General features: G+C 46.6%; 3 protein-coding genes across 11 annotated transcripts in view; all 3 read left to right on the plus strand.

Annotated features, from left to right (window-relative positions):
- Positions 1 to 3,255, plus strand: part of KMT2D (lysine methyltransferase 2D) — a 35,031-nt gene extending 31,776 nt beyond the window's left edge. For all 6 annotated transcript variants that reach the window (XM_051961534.1, XM_051961536.1, XM_051961538.1 and 3 more), the window contains exons 50-55: positions 279 to 415; positions 508 to 638; positions 2,081 to 2,366; positions 2,502 to 2,575; positions 2,695 to 2,803; positions 2,910 to 3,255. In XM_051961534.1, the coding sequence (XP_051817494.1) occupies positions 279 to 415; positions 508 to 638; positions 2,081 to 2,366; positions 2,502 to 2,575; positions 2,695 to 2,803; positions 2,910 to 3,002 (830 nt within the window). In that variant the 3' untranslated portion in view covers positions 3,003 to 3,255. The remainder of the gene's footprint in view (positions 1 to 278; positions 416 to 507; positions 639 to 2,080; positions 2,367 to 2,501; positions 2,576 to 2,694; positions 2,804 to 2,909) is intronic.
- Positions 3,256 to 3,282: 27 nt separating this feature from the next.
- On the plus strand, positions 3,283 to 14,375 carry PRKAG1 (protein kinase AMP-activated non-catalytic subunit gamma 1). Of its 4 annotated transcripts, XM_051961542.1 has the most exons (12): positions 3,283 to 6,250; positions 8,835 to 8,883; positions 11,417 to 11,526; positions 11,704 to 11,785; positions 11,896 to 11,954; positions 12,186 to 12,231; positions 12,333 to 12,387; positions 12,589 to 12,715; positions 12,857 to 13,022; positions 13,124 to 13,161; positions 13,445 to 13,591; positions 13,737 to 14,375. In XM_051961542.1, the coding sequence occupies exons 1-12, from the start codon at positions 6,242 to 6,244 to the stop codon at positions 13,839 to 13,841; spliced, it is 993 nt and encodes a 330-aa protein (XP_051817502.1). In that variant the 5' UTR covers positions 3,283 to 6,241; the 3' UTR covers positions 13,842 to 14,375. The 4 variants fall into 4 exon arrangements, with proteins under 4 accessions (XP_051817502.1, XP_051817505.1, XP_051817504.1 ...); XM_051961545.1 differs by lacking the exon at positions 8,835 to 8,883; XM_051961544.1 differs by lacking the exons at positions 3,283 to 6,250; positions 8,835 to 8,883 and adding an exon at positions 8,571 to 8,787.
- Positions 14,376 to 17,269: 2,894 nt separating this feature from the next.
- DDN (dendrin) lies at positions 17,270 to 20,173 on the plus strand. Its single transcript, XM_051961541.1, has 2 exons — positions 17,270 to 17,502; positions 17,953 to 20,173. Exons 1-2 carry the CDS (start codon positions 17,294 to 17,296, stop codon positions 19,922 to 19,924), a joined length of 2,181 nt encoding a protein of 726 aa, XP_051817501.1. The 5' UTR covers positions 17,270 to 17,293; the 3' UTR covers positions 19,925 to 20,173.
- The last annotated feature ends 1,865 nt before the right edge of the window (positions 20,174 to 22,038 follow it).

A 22,038-nucleotide genomic window follows, 5' to 3' on the forward strand; every position in this document is an offset into this window, starting at 1 on the left:
AACTAGTATTAAATGAAGCCCTGACCAATGTTGACTATATTTGTGGGTAGCAGTAGGGATAATTTTTTTATATTCCTCATTGTCTATAGAACAGAGGAATTGGCTCACAAAGGAACATTCCTGTTAGGGAAGAAGTCAGGGCATAGGTCATAGGAGTCACAAATTTAAAAATAGATCTTATATCTTGGGACAGTCCAGATTTTTTTTTTTTTTTGGGGGGGGGGGTAGGGAGGGAGGGGAGAGAAACAGGCTCTTTGGTCATTCAATTTCCTTCTCAGCTGTGTGGAACCGTATCATTGAGCCAGTGGCTGCCATGCGCAAGGAAGCCGACATGCTTCGGTTATTCCCGGAGTATCTTAAGGGAGAGGAGCTCTTTGGGTTGACAGTACATGCTGTCCTACGGATTGCAGAATCGGTAAGGAGGGAGGAGGGCAGGCTGGGCTCATTGGTGGAGTGCTGCTGCTCCCGAGGGCCTGAGCTATGGTAGATTGCTCACTCTGTCCACAGCTGCCTGGGGTGGAAAGCTGTCACAACTACTTGTTTCGATATGGACGGCACCCACTGATGGAATTGCCACTTATGATCAACCCTACTGGCTGTGCCCGCTCTGAGCCCAAAATTCTCACTCACTACAAACGGTGAGCCTGTTTGTGGTTTGAGGTTGGGATAGAACCAGCTTTGGGAGGGAGGGAGGATTGGAGACCTTGGGGGTAACAGAGGGGAGGAAATGGATTGAAAATTGAGACTTCTTTTCCTTTGGAAAGGTTGGGAAATCATTCAGACATGTTAAATAGAGGAGGCTGGAGCCAGGGGACCCCTGAAAGCTGCCTTGTCCTTCCTACCTAATCAGCTAAGAGTGTGGGGGAAGAAAGGGGAGGGTGGGAAAGTGTGCTGGAGAGATATGCAGTAGGCAAGTATTTAATGGTGTGACTGATGGATGAGGGAGCCAGCAGTTCTTTGCTTTTCCCTTCTCTACTGGGCTGTGAGCTTAAAAGGGAGCCTTCAGAAGCACCCTGGAGTGCTGGTATTCACCTCCCCTAGGCAGAGGTGTCCCCAGGAATAATAATTGAAAGATTATTAAAACTTCACATTTGTATAGCATCTTATACTTTTTTCCCCAAAGCGCTTTCACATCCATTATCTCATTTGATCCTCACAATACCCTTATGAGGTAGGTGGGGCAGGTGATGTTGCCCCCTTTTTTCAGATGAGAAAAACTGAGGCCCAGACGAGTTAATTGACTTGCCCAGGGGCACACAGCAAATCAAAAATACAAGCCATAGCTAGAACCCTGGTCTCTTGGCTCATTCACTGCTTTTCCTATTATGCCGATTGTGGACTCTTAGCTCTCCAGCTGGGATATAGGATATCAGAAATGATTTTAAAGGATTTCTGTCACTATATGTGACCAAATCCCCAAGCAAAGAGGCTTGGACTTGATCTGTGATGGTGCTGAGATAGCAGGCATGAACACAGCTTAGGTGGTTGCAAAAGGAAAAGATGGAGTGGAGAGTTAGAAGCAGGGAATGAGGAAAGGGGGAGGGAACTGGAGCCAAACAGATCACTCCATCACTTCCCTGCATTAGTCTGTGCAGAGACACGAGGACATAGTATCCTCATATTAGGGAGAGTTTGTTGTCTTTATGTTTGTGGGCTGGGGAAAAGGCAGGCGAAAGTATCAACAGCTTTAATTCTCTCTCTCCACTCAGAATATGAATGAATGAATGAAGACAGGGTCTGGTCCAGTGATAGTTGAGGGAAGAGCATGTATGTCAGGCTAGCCATGAGAGAGTGTCAATGTGTCCACATACCAGGGAATGGGAGAAGTTTAGCTTATTTGATACGTGGACCCATCACTGTACCCAGTGGCATGGAGGGACAAATGGCTCTTAATTGCTGCCCCCATCACAGTGGAGACTCCTAGAGTAAATTAGGCCTCTGTCTCCATTTATCCAGGGCTGTAGTTCCCATGTGCCCATACCTCATTTGCCACACCCCCCACCATGCCTGGGTGCAGATGATTGGTGTGGCCACTTATTCCAGGGGAGGTCTGACTTGCTGTTTCTCCTGCTGCCCCCAGGCCTCACACCCTCAACAGCACCAGCATGTCCAAGGCTTACCAGAGCACCTTCACAGGTGAGACCAACACCCCGTACAGCAAACAGTTTGTGCACTCCAAGTCATCCCAGTATCGGCGGCTGCGCACTGAGTGGAAGAACAACGTCTACCTGGCTCGATCTCGAATTCAGGGCCTGGGGCTGTATGCTGCCAAGGACCTGGAGAAGCACACAATGGTCATCGAGTACATTGGCACCATCATCCGCAATGAGGTGGCCAATCGTCGTGAGAAGATCTATGAGGAGCAGGTGAGGACAAGGGTGGGCAGTGTGATCTGGGGCCACACTTGGCAAATTGGAGTCTTTGAGGGAAAAGAAGAGAACTTTGGGGAGATCCAGGAGCTCTGTTTTGATCCGTTTCTTCTCTTCTCTTCCTCTTTACAGAATCGAGGTATCTATATGTTTCGGATAAACAATGAGCATGTGATTGATGCCACACTGACTGGAGGGCCTGCCAGGTAAGACACAGACAGACAAACAAGGAGGGACATGCCAGGGGTAGAGCTGGCCCTGATCCAAATGGCCTTCAAGCCAGGCTCCCCTGACACTGACCCCTCCCTGGTCTTTTCTGGTTCAGGTACATAAACCATTCCTGTGCCCCCAACTGTGTGGCAGAGGTTGTAACCTTTGATAAAGAGGATAAGATTATTATCATCTCTAGCCGGCGCATCCCCAAAGGAGAGGAGGTAAGATGAAATCTTAGGCGGGATGTGATTGGTATTGTGCTTTCCTTTGAATTGTTTTTGTCCTAAAACCCGGCTGGACTTGATTATCTCTCCCTTCCCTCCCTAGCTGACCTATGACTATCAGTTTGACTTTGAGGATGATCAGCACAAAATCCCCTGCCATTGTGGAGCCTGGAACTGCCGGAAGTGGATGAACTAAGCTCAGAAGCAACTGGGCGGGGGAAGCCCTCCAAAGCCCTTCCCAAAAGGGTTGAAGGGGAAGAGAGCCAGGACCCAGGGTTGGAGTTGCTGGCTGACCAGAGCCCCAGGAGCAGGCTGGGGCTCAAGGCCCCGGGGCAGTGCCCATTTTGGGCACCAGGGATAACTTCCCTCCCCCACCACAGGCCCCAGGCTGGCATATCTGCCCCCAGCTCCAGGAGCCGACAGACAGAAACAGCCATTGGGCATCTCAGGTTCGGGGGGTGGGGGTGGGAGGGGGTGGGAGGGGGTGGGTAGACATGGGCTGGGAACTACCCAGTAGAGAGAGGCAGCAGAGACAGTGAGGAGGGTGGCAGCTTGGGTTTCCCAGCCCCAGTGCTCCCACTGATGTCCCCAGCCCAATTCAAGGCTGCAAAGAGACTTGATTAAGCTTGACAATCCCAAAGGCTGGGTCCCCACACCTGGCCCCTGCCCGCTGGGTCCTGTCCCCACTTCCTAATCCCCTCCTTCCCTTTCTCTCTGTCTCCCTCTTCTCTGTGTTTCTCTGTCCCTCTTTCCATCTCTCTCTCTTTCTGGGTTGTGTTTCCTTGTTTCCTCTCTGACAAATGCAACATGAACGGGAAAGAGGCACCCAGTTGCCCGGGTGGGGCGGGCAAGGCAGGCAAGCCGGGCAAGGAGATCCTGCACCCACACCTACCTCATTTAAGTGTTGGATTTTTTGCTGTTTTGAAATGTGAGATCCTTTTCCCCAGCCCTCTAATTCCCTCAACTCCCCACCCCCCACCCCATCTGAATTGGGGGTAGAAGGAAGGGGAGGGAAAAAAAAAGGAAAATCTTTAGAAAAAAACTGTTGTTTTTAACTGTGGGCATGGGGTAGTGACTAGGGCTGATGGGAAGCAACTGAGAGAGGGTGACCCCTTGATCCCTTCAGAGGCTGGGCATCTCTCCTTCTCTAAACAAGTTGGGAGGGGTGAGTGTTGGGGTTGTGTTTCAGAACCAGGGTGTCCTCCTCTTGTACTCCCAACCCCATCATGAGCCCAGTGCCTCCCTCAGCCTCTCCCTGGAATTGGAGGGGAAAAGAGGTTGTCTTGAGTTGTGTACCCATTCCCCAGGGGGCAGGTTGGGGCCCAGAGCTCACTTATTTCCCCAGCCACCAAACTGCTGCTGGTCTGGTGGGAAGGGAGGTGTTGGGGGTAGGGGAGCTTAGTGTCATCGTGGGGAGGGTGGGGGGGGTATTTATCTATTTATAAGCCGGATTGTATATAGTCATGTGGGGCATGGGGGGGCCAGCAGGAGGTGAGAACCCTCCCCTCTTCCCCCCACCCCCGGGGAGAGCAAATGTAAAACTACTAATTTTTGTGCTTTATATATTCTATATAAATATATCTATTTTCTTTTTACAAAACCAGTTTATAAATGGTAGGGGACGAGGGGAGGGACACCCGGAGCTCCCCTTGTGGGGGGGCTGCCCTCCATTATCCCAGACTTGCTGCCCTGCTCCTCACCCTTCCCCCCCCCCCCACTCCCCTGGCTGTGACTGCTGTAAAGGGGAGGGGAGGGGACAAGGGCTGGGCTCAGTTTCCCCACTCCCAGATGTACAGTTGGATTTTTATAACGCACAAAAGTGAGCTGGCCCCTAGGGGAGCCAGAGGGTGACGGGTCCCCCTCCCTCCTTTCCTATTTCCCTCCCTAAACTTGTGCTGCAGTTGATTGAACTTCCTGGAGTGGGGGTGGGGGGTAGGGGTGGGGTGGAGTAACCCCTAAGCCCCTCTCTGGTAGGGAGCCATAGGTTTGAAGATGAAGTTTTTATTCAGTTCTCTCTTCTAGGGGCTGTGGGCAAAGGGCATTTTGTAATTATTTTTAAAGAATCAAACATTTGGAGCATGAGGATGAAGGTGATACCAGCAGAGAAGGCTGGAGCAGGGAGCCTAATCGCTGTTGTGTTTTAGGTTTTTTTGTTTTTTTCATTTTTTTTTGTTTTGAGACAGAATTTTGAGTGGCAGTGGGGGGAGGAGGTGGAAGAAATTTTTTTTTAGGAAAAAAAAAGCTGTTTCCTCAACTGTTTAAAGATGCAAAAGTTTAAAAGAACTTTGTCCTCCCCTTCCCCTTACCTCCACAAGGAGCAAAGAGAAGGTGCTGTAAATAAACTGGCAGCGCCAGACACTGGGCTTCTCTACCACTATCACCCAGCCTCTTCCCCTGTTCTTCATCACCCCCAACCACTGGACCTCTTCCTTTCCAAAAAGCAAAAGGCCTAGATTTCTGGGAGTGGTGAGCACTTGGGCCATACCCATTGGTAACTGGCCCCAGAAGGTCTGGTTCCAGACTGGGCTGGAGCCCAGTTTACGGTTTGGGATTGGGGAGTGATAGGGGCATGGGGGAGGAGGGGGGGCAGACTTTGTAAGCATATGCTAGGTATGTGATAGTCCTGTAGACCTTAGTGAAGAAACCTTATACAGTTTTTAATTTTTATATAAACTATAACTCAGACCCAAGCTACAAGGTTGGAATTTTGGTTTTTTGTTTTGTTTTTAAGTTCCCTGCTTGTATAATTGCATCGGAAGCTCCCCTCCCCCCCCCCCCCCCCATGTTTGTATTTTGGGTTGCTTTTACACTTGCACATATTCGAGTTTCAGTTTTCCAATTTAAGGTCACCCCTTCACCTCCAGGACCCTCCTTCCCCTTTTTCCCTCCCTCAGCCTCCCTTGGAAAAAAAAATCGCTAACAAGTGTGAATCCCGTGAAGACTTTATTTTGTGTTGTGTATGCTGTACAGCAAGGTTTGTCCTTCGTAACAACAGATGAAATGAGTCTCCCCTCCCCTCCTTTATAAGGCCTCGCTTCTCCCGACCCCAAAGCCCCTGTCCGTGGCATGTTTTGTATCGGCGATCATTATGAACTGTACATAATTTATGTTGTGAGAGGCAAAGGGCAAGTTTTGGATTTTGCTTCTTCCAAGTTTGTTTTTAAAGGACAAATAAAAAAAAAAAAAGCATTTTAAATATAAGTCGCCTGGAGTCGCTCGGTAGCGCCACCGTCAGCGGCCAGAGGCTGCATGCAACAGGGAGGGGAGGGCGACGCCCCTTCGGCTGCTTGCAGGCGACTGGTTTCTACCGGAAGGGCGGAGGCTGTGCGTCCTCTCGTGGCGCGGGCGGAAATAGGGTTTTGGCGACGGAAGTGACGAAAGGGGCGGATCTAGGAAGCGATCCGGCGGGCACGTAAGGAACTGGCGTGGAGCGGGATGGAGACGGTGAGAGGGAACGAGCTCTGACCCGGATTCCAGTCGGAATCCTAATGCTGTGCTGAGGGAGGAGGGCGAGAGCAAAGGACAGGTCCTTTGCTTGGGCTGGCCCTTACCAGTGATCCCTGTCCCTTTGCGAGCCCGAGGCTGCCCTTAGCTGAGGTGTCCCTAGGCCCCAAGGCTTCAGGGAGCTGGGTTTTAACCTGGACCTACGAGTCTCCCGTTTCTAGGCCCTGGAGCAGCTCCAGGCTCCTGATTTAGCGGCGCTAGGGAGCACAGAGCACAGGCCCCTAGTGCCAGCCTATGCTTGGGAAGCGTTCCCCTTATGGGGAGTCCTTCCTCCATGAATCGTCCCGCTTTTTTCATATTCCTGTTTCTCCCTAAACTGCTCTTTAAAAACAAACGTTGGTTTTCTTCCTTTGCAAAGGTGAAAATTGATATTTCCAAAAAAAAATTATACAGGAAAGACGTCAGTTTCGTAAATTTGAGAAAATGTTCGTGACTTGGTTGGGAATCGGGAGAACTGGGTTCAAATAACAATTCTGCCATCAATGAACTGATTTTGGGCAAGTTTTTTCACTTCTCTAGGCTTGGTTGGACCCAATGATTTCCAAAATCCCTTACAATTTTAAGATTGTGTGACGTGGGGCTTGGAAATTAAGGATTGTGATGAAAACAGCCAGGGACTCACAGAGAACTAAATTGTTCTCAGTCTAATTGCCGAGGAAAATTCAGGATAAGTTATATCCTAACAGGGTCCTACCCAGCATTTTAAGGAAGTGACTAAAGAAGTATTTGGCCAGCCCAAGGGAAATGTCCTGGGGAGAACCGGGGCTATTTGTTAATCTTCTATTTGCCTCTTTCCCACCCTGGGAAGTTCTTAATAAGTTAATTTACAGGGCTTGGCACATGGTAGGCACTCGGTAACTATTTGATGTTTCTTGCTTGAAGTTCTAGACAAGTTCTCCTAAGTGACTCTTTGTTATCTCATGAATGACTTTATTGTATCAAACAGGATAATAATATGTAAAGATTTTTGTAAACTTTAAAGTGGTATATAAACCTAGCTGTCATTGTCTTTCTAAGTGTCTTTGTCCAGATTTGCCTCTGATAAAAATCTATATACATTGATATAGATTTGTATTTGTTCAAATCCAGTTTTCCAGTCCTTATATGCAAATGCCCAATCATCTGTGTCTATTTCACTCCCTTAAGTTTACATAGCAACTTTTTTCAGCTTGCCTTTGCCTTTTTAATCACTAGCCAGACAAAAGATCCCAGTCAAGACCTTTAGCCTCAGATTTTTGCAAAAAGCCTGCAGGGCAGAAGTGTAGTTTTGGAACCATTCTCTTGAGTATGTTGATTTGGAGCTACTAGTACAGATGGAAATCAACATAACTCCTTTTGGGTATCATTGACATTACCAGATGGTCCCATATTTTGGAAAATATAATAGAGTTATCCAAGGTTTGGTTACTGCTGAGCTAGGGGAAGAGGCAGAAACTGTCCCTCTATTTTTTCTATGCCCTTAAGAAAGCAGAGACAGCTGGTGTTTCTCTCTTGACTGTGAGAGGCTCTGGCTCATCAAGTAGTACTGAAGTGCAGATCTGACCATGTCATTCTTTCCATTCAATAAACATTTTTAGTTCCATATTTTCTCTGAAATCAGATATAAAATCTTCTGTTTGGCTTTCATACTTGGCCCAATCCTGCCTTTGAAGTTTTTTTATATCTTTCTGTTCATTACATACTTTGAGATCTAGTGATATTGACCTTGCTGTTCTTCAAACAAGACACTCCATCTCCCAACTCTGAGCATTTTCATGCTGTCCTTCATGCCTGAAATGCTCTCCTTCCTTATCTTTACCTCTTGGCTTCTCTGAGATTCTTCAAATCTCAATTAAAATCCCCACCTTCTGCAAAAAGTCCTCCTTAGTGTCGTCCTTCGGATGACCTCATATTGATCCTGTATATATGTTATATATATGTTATTTATATATAATGTTGGCATGTTGTGAGACTTAAATGAGAAAATATCTGTAAAATACTCAGCACAGTATCTGGCACATGGTAAAAAGTGTTTAATAAATGTTTTGTTCCCTTGTTTTTTTGTTTCCCTATTAGACTGAACTCCTGTTTGTTTTTTTACCTTTCTTTGTATCCCCAAGTACTTAGAAAAGTGCCTGTGGCATTTAAATGCTTGTTGACTAATCTGCTGAAATGACTAAAGGGATTGGGAAGAAGTTTCTTAGCTTCAGTTATTCAACTAGTAATAACTGGCTACTAGTAGGGATAAAGTGGCCTGGTCCTTACATTTAAGTTAGTAATCAGGAAGGAAGTGGTATCCCACTGTCCTGTTTTGGATTTCCTTTGCAAATACTTTGGGACTCAAGCATAGGCCCAAACTTTAGGCCACCTCAGAAGCTTTTGGAGCCTAGCCTAGGCCAGAATCAATAGTGTCAGTTTTGAAGTCTTCGTTCTTTTATCCTGCCATACCTTACTGCTGGAGGAGGGGTACATTCAGGTGCCATAAGGAGCACAACCAGGTTAGTAGACCCTCAGTTAGTCTTAGTTTCTTTGTTTGTCCTTCTAGGTCAGTATTCCAGAGAGTGGTATGGAAAAATGCACCCCAGCTCTGGAAGGTAATGTATTTCATCATGGTGTAAAAGAAAGATGAGTGCTTCTTTGAGAAGCCATGGCCAGATTGTAGTTTGTCTTCATTTTTAGTAGGTTTTGTTTTTCTCCCATTACACATGCTGGAGATGTCAGGGCTGAGTCAACACCCAGAGATACAAGGCCACTTCATAAGAATTAGAATCAGTACTCTGTCAGGAAAGTAGTTCTCCATATCAGGACTTCTTAAACTTTTTCCATTCACAATCCCTTTTTACTCAAGAAATATCTACATGGCCCTGGACATATAAATTTATAAAATAGGTATGCAAACCCAACATTTACTGATTATACTGATTATAAACCATAATTTTGGGATCCTCACATTCAGTTATGAGACCCTATATGGAGTTGCAAAACGCTTTATATACAGAACTGTAGGAATAAGTTTGGGGTTATAGTAGTACTTATTAAAAGATTATCATAAGTGATTTAGATAGAGAGTAGCTAGAGTTTTAGGGTAGGGTATCTATACTGTTGTCAGTAGGAGAACTATAGGCTGGAAGACTACACTTAAAAATCCCTGTTACTCATTAAAGACCCCAGAGTCAGGAACCACCAGGCTTTTGCCACTCAGTCATCCTGAGTGTGTGCCCTCAGTTCTGGAATGGCTTTGAAAACTTCTCCAATTCCTCAGCCTCTCAAGTCAGGAATGAATGTACTAGAGATATAGTACTAAAATCCAAGACAGGGTTTAGCGTTCCTGTGGTGTTCCCAAACTATCCATTTTGAACCATTATGAGAGAAGCCTGAGTTGCCTTTACACCTGCATCTCTCTGCTATGGCAAAGGCTTTAGAACATCCCAAGAAATCATGAAATGTTCTTCCTTTTTTTATTTTTAAAAATATTTGATTAATCACCTGCTATATTCAGGCTACTGCCCTGGGTGTTTAGGATCCAGATATGACACAACTGCTTGATAATAGAAAAAGGTATCAGGACTAGACCTGTTGTTTCTCTTTCAACTGAGAAGATCCAATCAGTATCTTCTCTACAACTTTTAGTGTTAGAGAATTGCCTAGAGTACGAACAGGTTAAGGGACTTAACTGGAGTCACATAGCTGGCATGTGTCAAGTTGACTTGATACCAGGGCTTCCTGGCAATCCTCTATCCATCATGCCACACTGTGATGAGTAGAAGGAAATCATGTACACACATAACTATGATAATGAAAGTGCTCCAGGAAAAATCGCTTGTGAAATTTGAGCAATTTGGTTTGGGATAAGAGAAAAGAATTCATGAAAGAATTGGTATCTAAGTTGAGTTTTAAAGGAAAGGGGAGATTTTCAGCATTAGGAGAAAAAAGTAGAGAATTTTAAACTAAACAGGAGAAAAAGTAAAGACTTGGAGAGGAGCAAGAGATCATTGAGAAGAAGAGATAAAAGTTGGTCTAGTCTGGCTTGAAAGTAAAATATAAGAAAATGAATAGTATGAAATAGGATCAGAAAGGTAGGTAGGATGTTGAAAGGTTATGGAGAGCAGATTCATTAAGTGGTGGGCAATCTTTGGAAACTTTTGAAAAGATTACTGTTATTAGGAAGGTTACTGGGGCAGCAGTATGAAGGAAGAATTAAGAGTGGAAAGCCAGTTAGAAAGTTCTAAATATGCTCTCCTCCTCCCCTTCCTCTCTTTGTCCCCCCTTCCCCCTATCCTCCATTCCTAAGATGGACCTTTATGTTAGCCTCAGGGACTCCAGAGGATCCGTGTTTGAAATAATAGCTGAGGATAAAAGAGGCAGGTCTCTTCCTTATATTAAAATAACAATAAAAACATATTGGGTACAAGATGTTATGAGGTAGGGCAGTGCAGGTCATGGATATTTCCTTATCTTGACAAAGGATAAAAAGACTTAGCTGGAGATGGTCTCGGTGTTCAGTGGATCCTGAACTTGCCCTCTCTCCCAAGACCTGAGTACTGGTACAGATAAGGATTTTTTTACCCTCCAAGTAGACTTCCAGGATCCTATACCCAGCATAATCTGACCCTATTCCTATACTCAAAGCCTTAGAGGGTCGGAGGGGAATATAGGAAGCAAGAAGTCTCCTCCCACATGGTATTGAAATAGAAGGACTTGGTTAAGGCAGTCAGTCATATTCCCATCAAAAGCTCTTTGAAGAATTACAAGACTCTTTTGCCATTATTCTCCTATTAAAGAAGAACAAGAAAGAATAAATAGAAGTTATGAAAAAATTTAACTCAAACTTAGCTTCCAAAACATTCTTCCGTGGAGAACTCTGAGTAGATCATTCTCTACCTGACAGGAATTGGCATAGTCCTGCTAAAAGATGATGGAATAGTCTCTAGCCTAGGGAGACTGAGAATAAGTTTGATGGGAGCAAGAAGAACAAAGCAGATGGAATAGGGAGGGCTTCAAGGAAAGCAAACTTTAGGGATTTGGGAAACTACAGCCCTCGGGTATGTGTTCTTCCTCTTTGATAGAAAGGTGGGGGTATGGGACAGCAGAACGAAGGGAGAACACTAACCCCCTCATGCTATGCAGAGACCCCAGAATCCAACAGTGCTGTCTATACCTGCTTCATGAAATCCCATCGATGCTACGACTTGATCCCCACAAGCTCCAAACTGGTTGTGTTTGATACTTCCTTGCAGGTGAGTGAGGCTTTTATTCTCTGCCTTTTCTCTGAGACCTCTAGCTTTATAAATTTCATTCCAAAGTCATTGTTTTGTAAAGCTGCTCTTACCCTTCTTTTTGCTTATGTCTTTTAACCTCTTCCAGTTTTTGTCCTAGTGACCCTTCCTTCTCTATTACCCACACCCTGCCTACAGGTAAAAAAAGCTTTCTTTGCCCTTGTCACAAATGGAGTTCGGGCGGCCCCATTATGGGACAGCAAGAAACAGAGCTTTGTGGGTAAGCAAGAGTACATGGGATGAATGATGTCATCATCCTAGGCATGGAGGGTAGTTAAGGGTAGCACTTGGGAAGGCTATACAATTGCTAAGCATCCATTTGGCTTCCAGGCATGCTGACCATCACTGACTTCATAAATATTTTACATCGTTACTACAAATCAGCCTTGGTAAGGAACCCACAGCCCTTTGATTCTGATGCTAAAGTCAGGGACCACTGATTCCCCTTTAGTTCCTATTTCCAATCCTTGCTCACTGATTTTCTACAGTGTCTTTGTGACCTCAATCTGCCATCCATAAGGTACAGTTTTTGTCCCCTGCTCTACCTCCCAAGGAACAGAGTATCAGGGGGCTGATGGAACAGAGTGATAAAAGCCTGAACACTGTTGCCTCAATTCCAGGTACAAATCTACGAGCTTGAAGAACATAAGATTGAAACCTGGAGAGGTAGGTAGGGGATCACTGGGAGACAATGAGTTGGAACATTTTCTTGGGGAGCAGTTTCCTTTAGTGGTTCTTTGTGTACAAACCATCTCTTCTCCTCTTAGAGGTATATCTTCAGGACTCCTTTAAACCCCTTGTCTGCATCTCTCCTAATGCCAGGTGAGCTGCCATTCACTTTTTCAAAATGGAAAAATGTCATCATCGTCATCAAAAGGAACCCAGAAAGAGTGGTGGTGGTGGTGGTGATAGTGAGAGTGACCCCCAATCATGCATGCCTTGGGGGTAGTTTGACCTTGCTCACTGCCTCCAAATCCTTTATAATTTACAACTAGAGCTGAGTGTTACCCCTTCCTTACACAGCCTTTTTGATGCTGTTTCCTCACTGATCCGAAATAAGATCCATAGATTGCCAGTCATTGACCCTGATTCTGGCAACACTCTGTATATCCTCACCCACAAACGTATCCTCAAGTTCCTCAAGCTCTTTGTAAGTGCTATTTCTCTTCCTCTCTGACTTCTCCCATTACAACATATACTGCACTCAAGCCCAGCTGGGCTGAGTTGGGGACTTGGTGTGTGAGGGCCGTTTGGAGGACCTGGCAGCCTAGTTGATTGGTCTCCCTACCAGATTGCAGAGTTTCCCAAACCGGACTTCATGTCTAAGTCTCTGGAGGAGCTCCAGATAGGCACTTATGCCAACATTGCTCTTGTGCGTACCACCACACCTGTCTATGTTGCATTGGGCATCTTTGTTCAGCACCGGGTTTCTGCCTTGCCTGTGGTAGATGAGAAAGGTAAGGAATTGGGGAGAGAGAAATGAAGGGATGGAAGGGATGTCTTGTGGGCAGTGACGGGCTTTCCATTGCTGGATTCCAAGCCCTGGTTATTTTCACAGGGCGTGTGGTGGATATCTACTCCAAATTTGATGTCATTGTGAGTGACTTCCGAGGGACCAGGTGGTAGGGAAAAGGAAAGAGGGATTGGGGAATGTGGGAAAGAAAAGGAGAAAATTCTTCTTTGTGGGTTCAGGAGCTTTTGGAGACATTGGCCTCCACATCCTGATGTGAAAAAAGAACTGAATCCCTTATTGACTAAGTGTGGCTTGGGAGATGACCCAGTTGTGAACTCTCCATTTCTAGGGGAATGGAATGGGATGGAATGGGTTTTGAGGAAATGGAAACCATGCTTTTTGGGCTCTTTGCCCTCATTTTCCCAGAACCTGGCAGCTGAAAAGACCTATAACAACTTGGATATATCTGTGACAAAAGCACTGCAGCATCGATCCCACTATTTTGAGGGTGTACTCAAGTGCTACCAGCATGAAACTCTGGAAACCATCATTAACAGGCTGGTGGAAGCTGAGGTGGGGAAGGAGAATCAAAAGAGTTGGGAAAGAAGGGAAAACTATGACTATTTGGAATGAAGAGGGAGGCTTGGAAATAGGGAAGTTTCATCATTGAGGTTAGACTGAAAGAACCTTTCTTTTCTCTCTTGTCATCCTGTATCAGGTTCACCGGCTGGTGGTTGTGGAAGAAAACAATGTGGTAAAGGGCATTGTGTCACTCTCTGACATACTACAGGCCTTGGTGCTCAGAGGTGGAGAGAAGCCATGAGCTGAGTTGGAGGAATGCATAGAATGAATGCACTGTACCTCTGATTAGTTGGCTGAGATATTAGAGGCTTGGAACCCTTTTATGAAGCTTACCCACTCACCCTATCTTACAGAGCGGGTATAAAGGTGTTGGAAAACACAGAAACCTGCACACTTTGAAGGAATAACCCCATCTACACTGATCCTCTGCCTGAAGTACTGGGTACCCCTCATCCTAATTAATTCTGATCTCTAAGAGATCCCCAATCCTCTCAGCAAATACTCTAATTCTATATCCTGAAATAATGTACCATGAAACTCAGTAAAATATGTTTTTATTCTTCCTCCTACAAAAGGAGTTGGGGGAGGGGGAGAGTAGTGCCATTTCCTCCTATAATGATGTTTGTGAAGAGGAAGTACAGCCTTTGAATTCTTGCTCTCTTTTTCAAACCCTGCTTTGCTTCCCACGTCTTGGGGAGTTGGAAAGGAAAGTTCAAGAAGGCTAGTTCAGATTTATTTTTCATAGTGATGCTAATTAAAATGACAAGGACATCGATATCCTATGGTGGTGTATTTTCTTTGGAGCTTTCAGCACCAATGGCCTTGATCTATGCACCTGTGGTCCCACACACATCCCTCTCCTAGAATAGATTTATTACACTCCACATCTGTCCTATACCCAAACTTTGTCTTTCTATGCTCCCAGTCTTCTTTCCCTCTGTTATGACTGGACCTGAGCTTAATCCCTTGTTAGGTCCCGTTTCATCTTCAGACAAGGAGTTAGTGCCCAAGTGCCCAGCCTCCTCCCAGCACCATCTCTCAGTACATTTCCCTGCCATGAATGTTCTAGGGACTTCTCCCTCCAAGTGGTGCTGGAAAGGCAGAACTAGGCTTTGATTCTGCTGAACTGGCACAGTGTGTGAGTTTACAAATCCCTTTTATTGTCTCTGCTGCCTTTGGCAGGGTAGGGAGAGAAACAGCTCCAGAGGTAACACATTTAATCCTCACTTTCCCGAGTACTGACATGCAGACAGAAGCCATCAAATGGCACCTGGAACAGTGAGTTAGGGAGGCCTGGGATAGGAGGTGGTGGAAGAGGTGGGGGTTGGGAGTTGACAGTGGGAGTCAAATGCTAGAGTTCTGCTCAATCTTGCCTTTCTTGAATTTTTCTGTTTGATAGTTTCAGAACAACTCATTTTGTATTCTTGACTTAATCTTCTTTATGCTACTTTTCTCAAATTTCAGGTTAGGAAAGTTGTGGAACAAAAGGTATGCCTTTGTGGGGAAGGGGTACAGGTCCTGGGATACTCCCTAATTAAAGACGCCCTACTGTGATGGGCTACCATCACGCCATTCTACACAGACCCGAACAGCACATTCCTGAAACTGAGGGAGGTTTCTGAGTTGATTAGATGAGTTAGGAAGTATGCACATTCCATGAGGTCAGAGTAGTGGGGGAGAGTTTGGAGAGGAAGCTTTAAAGACCCAGGATTCTGGTAGGATAAGACCTTCAACACTCGGGGTGATGAGGTAAGTGCCTTACTTACCTATCACAAATTGCTGGAGCCAGGTAAGTACAGGGGTTCAGGGCAGGAATGGGGTGGTTGAGTGGGAAGAATAAGCAGATAAGTAATATATTGAGATCCTTTCTCTAATGAGGAAATGGAAGATTTGGAATTGGGATGCTTGAATTTTTTGTATCTTTCTCTGTGGGAGTGGACATTTCAGGGGAGGTTTAAAAAAGGGTAGACAATGCCTTCAGCTGATCCATTCTCTTCCTACAGTGGTAACAACCATTGCTGACCCTCCCCCTCCCCTGGACACATACCCCTTTTCTTATATCTGTTTTAATTAAGGGAAAGGTTGTTTTTTTGTTTTTTAAACATTTCAGGATGGAGCATATAGATAGCACAATGAATAAAGTACCAGCCCTGGAGTCAGGAGGACCTGAGTTCAAATCCATCGTCAAATACTTAACACCTCCCAGTTGTGTGATCCTGGGCAAGTCACTTAACTGCAATTGCCTCACAAAAAAGGAAAAAAAAGATTTAAACAAATCAGGATTTTTTGCTATCATTCTTTCTCTGAACTTCAAGTAATCTTAGGTTGGGAAGTTAATTTTGGAAGTCTCCTCCATATTCCTCTACTGTTACCTATTTTTTCTTTGTGGGGGTCATTGTTAAGGGAGGAATGTTATCTGTGCTGAACTACACCCTTCCCTACCTCCATTTAAAATGTTAGCATGGTTGCTATGCATGGTTGCTAAGTCTCTGCTGGATGAGTTTGGTGTGGGCTGTGTTGTTACTAACATTGCCATGGTAAAATTGGGAATCACTTGTAATATTGGGGGAAGGGACCATGAGGGCATTAGAACAATCTTTCCTATTCTCATTATCTTAGCCAAAAGAACCAGCGACAGGTGGACATCCTAGGCAATGGCAGGGGAAGTGTGGGGTGAGGTCCTGCAGATGGAAACAGCCATTTTTTTGTTTGGCCTTTATTTTTGCTTAGTTGCACGAGGGTTGGTGCAGAACTGGGAGTAATTTCCATTCTACCCGTTTTTCCTAAAAGTGCAGAAACTCGCCTTATTCTTCAGGGCTTGCCAGAGCTGTGTGTGGGCATGTTACAGAGTTTCTCTCTGCCTTCTGGCTTAGAGGGGGAAGAGACAGCCATTATGATCCCTCCCTCCACGGGGAACACCTAGAACTAAGGTGAAAGACTGTTTGCCACAGCAGAACCCTAGAGTCCTCGGTGGCGAGGGGAAGTTAAGGAGCCGTGGTGGGGCAGGACTTTAGAGCTTGGGAATAGCAGCTCCCAGCTCTTGAGCTGAGCACGAAGCAACCGCCTCCTCCCTCTGCCGCTGAGAAGCGGGTTACTCATCTGCACCCGCATCACGGCTAAAAATAGCCCCCCAGAGCCTTAGGGCCGCCCCCTCCCTTTCCCCTGCCCCCAAACCTATGGGTGGAGATCGAAGACCTTGAATTCCGAGGGACATTTTCTTATCCTAGATGGAGAAACGGGCTAGATTCAAGGAAAAGCCCAGGGATGAAACTCTTAAATATCTGGCCATCCAACTAACTAGAATAATGGGTCAATAAGGCAGCAACGTTGGGTAGGGGGAGAAATGCTGAAGGCTGAGGAGGAGGAGATGACCTTTGATAGCGAGTTGAAAATCCTCCACTTTCCAACTGGTCCTGATTGGGTTTGGGGGCAAAGGATGAAAGTAGGGAGTGTTCGGGTCTGCAACTGAGAACTGCCGCGTGCTGTGTGGGAGCAGTAGCAACACAGAACAACTGCCTGTGTCACATGCACGCTCGCACACATACATACACACACAGAGACATACACGTGGGTTCGGGTATATATAATCCCCAGTCCTTGTGTATGCTGCTCTGCAGCCGGTACAGGCTTCCTAAGCTAGGAGGGGGCTCTTGGGGTGGGGGGGGTGGGGGGTTGGGGTTGGGGTGGAACAGGATGGTGGATGGGCCGCTGCTCTCCAAGGGGCCAGGCAGCCCTAGAAAACCCCATGATGGAGAGTCTGCCAGCTGCTTGTGGGTACAGAAGTCCAAGCTGTTAGTGATTGAAGTGAAGACCATCTCCTGTCATTACAGTCGCTGGGCCCCTGCTCACCAGCCCATGGACCCATCCGGGGATCCTTGGGTCCAGGAACCTTCAAGCCACAGGTGAGTCTGAGATGGAGAACAGGTTGGGAGATGGATACAACGGCAGTTTTAGGTCCTGACCTCTCCACTATTTACCACTGATTGTATGATACTGCTTAAGCCTCACTGCACTCCACTCTCTTAAACCAGGTGGTCCTCAGGTTACCTCCGGGGGAGAGGGAGAATGAAAGGTGACATGGATTAATGAATCCCGACAAAGAGGGGGGAATTGTGTGAAGCTTACAAGATTAAAATATGACAAAGAAGCCGTGTTTGAAGCTACCCAGAATCACTGCAATCAGATATTTCATATTTATCCCCACGCACCCCCTCCCAAAACCTAGTTCTATCAAACCCTTCCGCACCCCACCTCATTAGTCTTCAGGGCTAGCCTTTACTTCCCCAGTGGTTATCTCTGCTTGTCCCTCAACCTCATTGGTCGCTCACCTGGGTTCTTGCTTATTATCCCAGGTATGGGCTGGACAAGAAACCCCCAGAGCGGCTGCTTCGCCGGGCATGGGTGCCCCGAGTGTTGCAAGAAGCAACCAACTGGGGGACACGGCATCCACCCGAGGTCCGACCAAGGGAGCAAGAGAAAAGGAAGGCGGCCTCTCAGGAGCGGGAGGCAAAAGAAACAGAGCGAAAGCGGCGTAAGGGAGGTGGGGTTCGAAGTTGGAGCCCTCCAGGTCTTTATCGTTCAGAACCCCGGAGTCCATTGGGCCGAGCACGGGGCGGAGGGGGGTCCCGCCACGAACCTGGCGATGTCCCTAAGACCGCCCAGCCTAAGGTTCGTCAGTTTCCTTGGTTGCCTGGGCACCTTGGGCCAGCCGGCCGCCCGCCCCGTCCAGCAGCACAGTCGCTGAGAGAGCCTGGGACCGCAGCTCGAGTGGGGCTCGGGATAGGGCGGCCGTCCGGGCCTCCCAGTTATGAAGCCCACCTGCTCTTGAGAGGCGCCGCGGGGCCGATCCCTAGGAAGCGCTGGGACCGGCCTCCACCCTACGTGGCTCCGCCTTCTTATGATGCCCCTCATCGGACCTTGGGGGCCAAACAGCTTCCGCGGCTGCCCACCCCGCTAGCTCCGGCTTCTACTCTAGAAGGCAAAGATAGAGGGGAGCGCCCCAAGAAGAGGCTGGATCCGCGAATCTACCGCGACGTTCTAGGGGCTTGGGGGATTCGGCAGGGTCGGGGCACCCTGGGTGGGTTTCCAGCTTGTGGAGGGCTGGGGCTTGGAGGGAAGACTAAAGACAAGGTCTCTGGGGTCTTTCTCGGGGGTCTCAATAGTAACTGCAGCGAGAGCTATTCACAGCCTAGGGCTAACCAGATCGCTAGAGCAGCAACATTAACCTCTGGCATCTCCCAAACGACAACCAGAACCCAGGTCCATCTCAGAGAGGTCTCTGAAGGAGAACGGGCAGGAGAACAGAGCTGGTCCCGCGAGACCTGGGGTCCTTCCCCCGGAGACCAGGTAGCGCAGCATAGTCAAACCCTTCCTAGACCCTGGGCCCCTGGGAGTCCGAGAGAGAAAGAGTCCCCGGGAGAGAGGGATGGATACCAGAGGTCTTCCAAGTTACCAACCGACTGGAAGGAGACCCATCGGGATCATACCGTACCCCGCAGCCCCAACAGTTCTGTTGGGGAAAACGGAGTGTTTGTCATTGACGCCACGTGCGTTGTCATTCGGGCTCAGTTCATCCCGACCCCTCAAATCCAACACGTGCAGCTTTTGTCTTCCCCAGGGCCACGGGATGGGGGGAACTCCCTGGCTTTTCAGAAGCCCGGAAAAGAGGAGGGAGAGGAGGAGCAAGCCTTCACTTCCCCATGTCAAAAACTGCTGCAGAATAGCCGGCTCTTTGATCAGCTCGGCAAGGGCTTCTCAGATGCATGGGGTGAGGGTGTTGAAGCCCGCATACCGGAGGACCCCTCACTGAAAGAGCGCGCCTCCCGTATCCTGGGGCTGCCAATCAGGGAGTTAGACCTGGGGGTGTCCCCCAATAAATGTAACTCGGACCCCGGTGGGCCCAACGAAATGGCTGCGAGGTGCGCGGATGTCGCTCGGGACTCGGAGCCAGGGCCTAGGGTCCTACGGCCAGCCGGCCGGGGCTGGCCGCGGGACCCAGGGCCTTACGCCGGGGCCCTGCGGGAGGCTGTATCCCGCATCCGCCGCCATACAGCCCCGGACTCAGACTCGGATGAAGCCCCGGAGTGCGGCGCCCAGAGCTGTTCCTCCGAAGGGAGCGACACAGAAGCCTCGGGTATCTCCAGGCAGCCTGAGCAAAGCCTGCCCGGGACCCCAGGAGAACAGGGAGAAGCCGGGCGCAGGGCCGGAGAGCTGAGAGACTGTATCCGGGAAATCCTGGATGTAATCTGCCAGACTGAGGAGGCATTATTCCGGGCCGAGGGCCCAGCTCGGGGAAAACAGGGAGGGGGGCACCCCCAGCTATAGGGTCCCGGACCATGGACCTGATCCCGCCCTCCATAGTCCAGCTCACATTCGCTGGCCTCTTCTCACTTTATTCTATAACTTTACCCTTACATGTACCCCGAACTGGAGGTCCTTACAGTGGAATCAGAGGAACAAATAGCCATTTGAGTTTTTATGCTTTTATTTTAGAATGGGAAGTCGGGGAAGTGAAATCATCTTATGTCTGGATCAATTCCGTAACAATCTCAATTAAAGGGCTTCATAAACAAAGCCCAGTAGTTGTTTTGTTGTTTTTAAACTGAATCCTGTCAAAATTATTGCTTGTCCCAAGGAATTCACACGTCACTACAGTATTCTTTTCTGACATACATGAACTACACAGACCTCTTTTTATATTAGACTATCTCTTAAAATTTCAGTTGAAAAGGTCTTGAAAAGCCACCTGCTTTACTCTTGAATTAGAATTCCAATAGCATCCCCTAACTGTAGTCACTAAGCCTTTCCTTGAATGCCTCTAGCGAGAGATAAACACATTCTTCTGAAGACTGTCCGTGACACTTTGGGATAATTCTAATTGTTGGAAAGGTTTTCCTTGCCTCAAGTCTTAATTGGCTTCCTTTTAACGTCAGCCTTTTTGCTTTTAATGTTTTCTTTGGGATCACACAGAATAAATCTAAACCCTTTTTAACATAAGTCTTTCAAATATTTTGGAGACCATTATCATTTTCGATCTAGATTTTCAATTTAAATCTATCCAGTTCTTTCATCAATAGTTATAGTGGAAGAATTAAAGATGGTTTCTTTTCTCCCCCTTCCCCCATAATCTAGTGTATTTTGAAAAGAATGATACCATAGGAAACAAAAGGGTCATAATTGGATAGGGAAGCACAGCAGAGATCAGATGGGCAGTTGACAGAGGGATAAAAACAGCAGGGGTGATGTCCATTAGAGAGGGTATTAGGATAGAGAGCTAATTAAAGGGGAGGAGAAGAAATGAGAAAGTGACTAAAAAGGCTATGGAGGTAGGGTCTTGAAGCATTCCATAGTGGATTGGTTTGTTAGTAGTTTTTTTTTTAAGAGGTTACTGAAAGGAAGGAGAAGATTCAAATCAGTAAACCCAGGACTCCCACACTTAACTATTCGTTTTAATCCAGAAAAGAGAATGAGCAAAGAGACTTCTCACTCTTCACAAAGAAACTCCTTTTCACACATCCATCCCATCTTTCTCAGTTTGGAGAATCTCAAGACCTGAAGAACTTCAGGAATCAATCAGCAAATTAAATGCTAAATGTATTAATAAATAATAACATTAAATACATCAACAAATTAAATGCTAAATGTATTAATAAATAATATTATTAAATAAATATCTATATACTGTGTTAGGTGCTAAGGATGCAAGCACAAAAATTAATGAGTCTCTAACTCTCACAGAGCTTATAGTATGTTATGGAAGTGGCATGGGGATAATTCATATATACAAATTAATAGGTAACATATATAATGAGTATATATAGTATACTCCAAGGTACTCTGGAAAAGAGAGGCTAATGACTTTGTGTAACTCTGTTTAAATTAAATTCATGAAAGAGTTGAAACATCACCTCATGTTAAAATATTTGTTTTATTTATTTATTTTTTATTTTTTTGCTGAGGCAGTTGGGGTTAAGTGACTTGCCAGGGTCACACAACTTGGAAGTGTTAAATATCTGAGGCCAGATTTGAACTCAGGTTCTCCTGACTTCAGGGCTGGTGCTCTATCCACTGCGCCACCAAGCTGCCCCCATCACCTCATGTTAAACAACAAAAGGGAATATAGAATTTAATCAAACAATCCAAGATATTCCTAAAATATGTTAGTTACCCCATACAACAGAAGCTTCAGTGGCTCTTTTTTTTGTCATTTCAAATCCTTTACTACCAAGTTCCAGACTACCTTCTCAGACCCACTGTACTTTTACACACACCCTGAGATCCATCCAAATTGACCCACTAATAACTCTCCCATGATACTCCATATTCCATTTCTGTGCCTTTACAAGTCTGTTTCCACTCATTCCAGTGGCTCTGGAGTCATGGGACCTGGCTTCTAACCCTAACTCTGTTGCTACCAACCTGGGGGTCTCCCTAAGCCT

The sequence above is a fragment of the Antechinus flavipes genome, chromosome 5 (genome assembly GCF_016432865.1).
Source record: "Antechinus flavipes isolate AdamAnt ecotype Samford, QLD, Australia chromosome 5, AdamAnt_v2, whole genome shotgun sequence".
Classification (NCBI taxonomy): domain Eukaryota; kingdom Metazoa; phylum Chordata; class Mammalia; order Dasyuromorphia; family Dasyuridae; genus Antechinus; species Antechinus flavipes.

What these genes read in the sequence shown, in the direction of transcription:
- DDN (XM_051961541.1), top strand. Translation starts at nt 17,294, where the DNA reads ATGGTGGATGGGCCGCTGCTCTCCAAGGGGCCAGGCAGCCCTAGAAAA. An exon ending in CAGGAACCTTCAAGCCACAG is followed by an intron (nt 17,503 to 17,952) that starts GTGAGTCTGAGA and finishes TTATTATCCCAG; the next exon opens with GTATGGGCTGGACAAGAAAC.
- PRKAG1 (XM_051961542.1), top strand. An exon ending in GCCTGTGGTAGATGAGAAAG is followed by an intron (nt 13,023 to 13,123) that starts GTAAGGAATTGG and finishes TTATTTTCACAG; the next exon opens with GGCGTGTGGTGGATATCTAC. An exon ending in ACTCCAAATTTGATGTCATT is followed by an intron (nt 13,162 to 13,444) that starts GTGAGTGACTTC and finishes TCATTTTCCCAG; the next exon opens with AACCTGGCAGCTGAAAAGAC.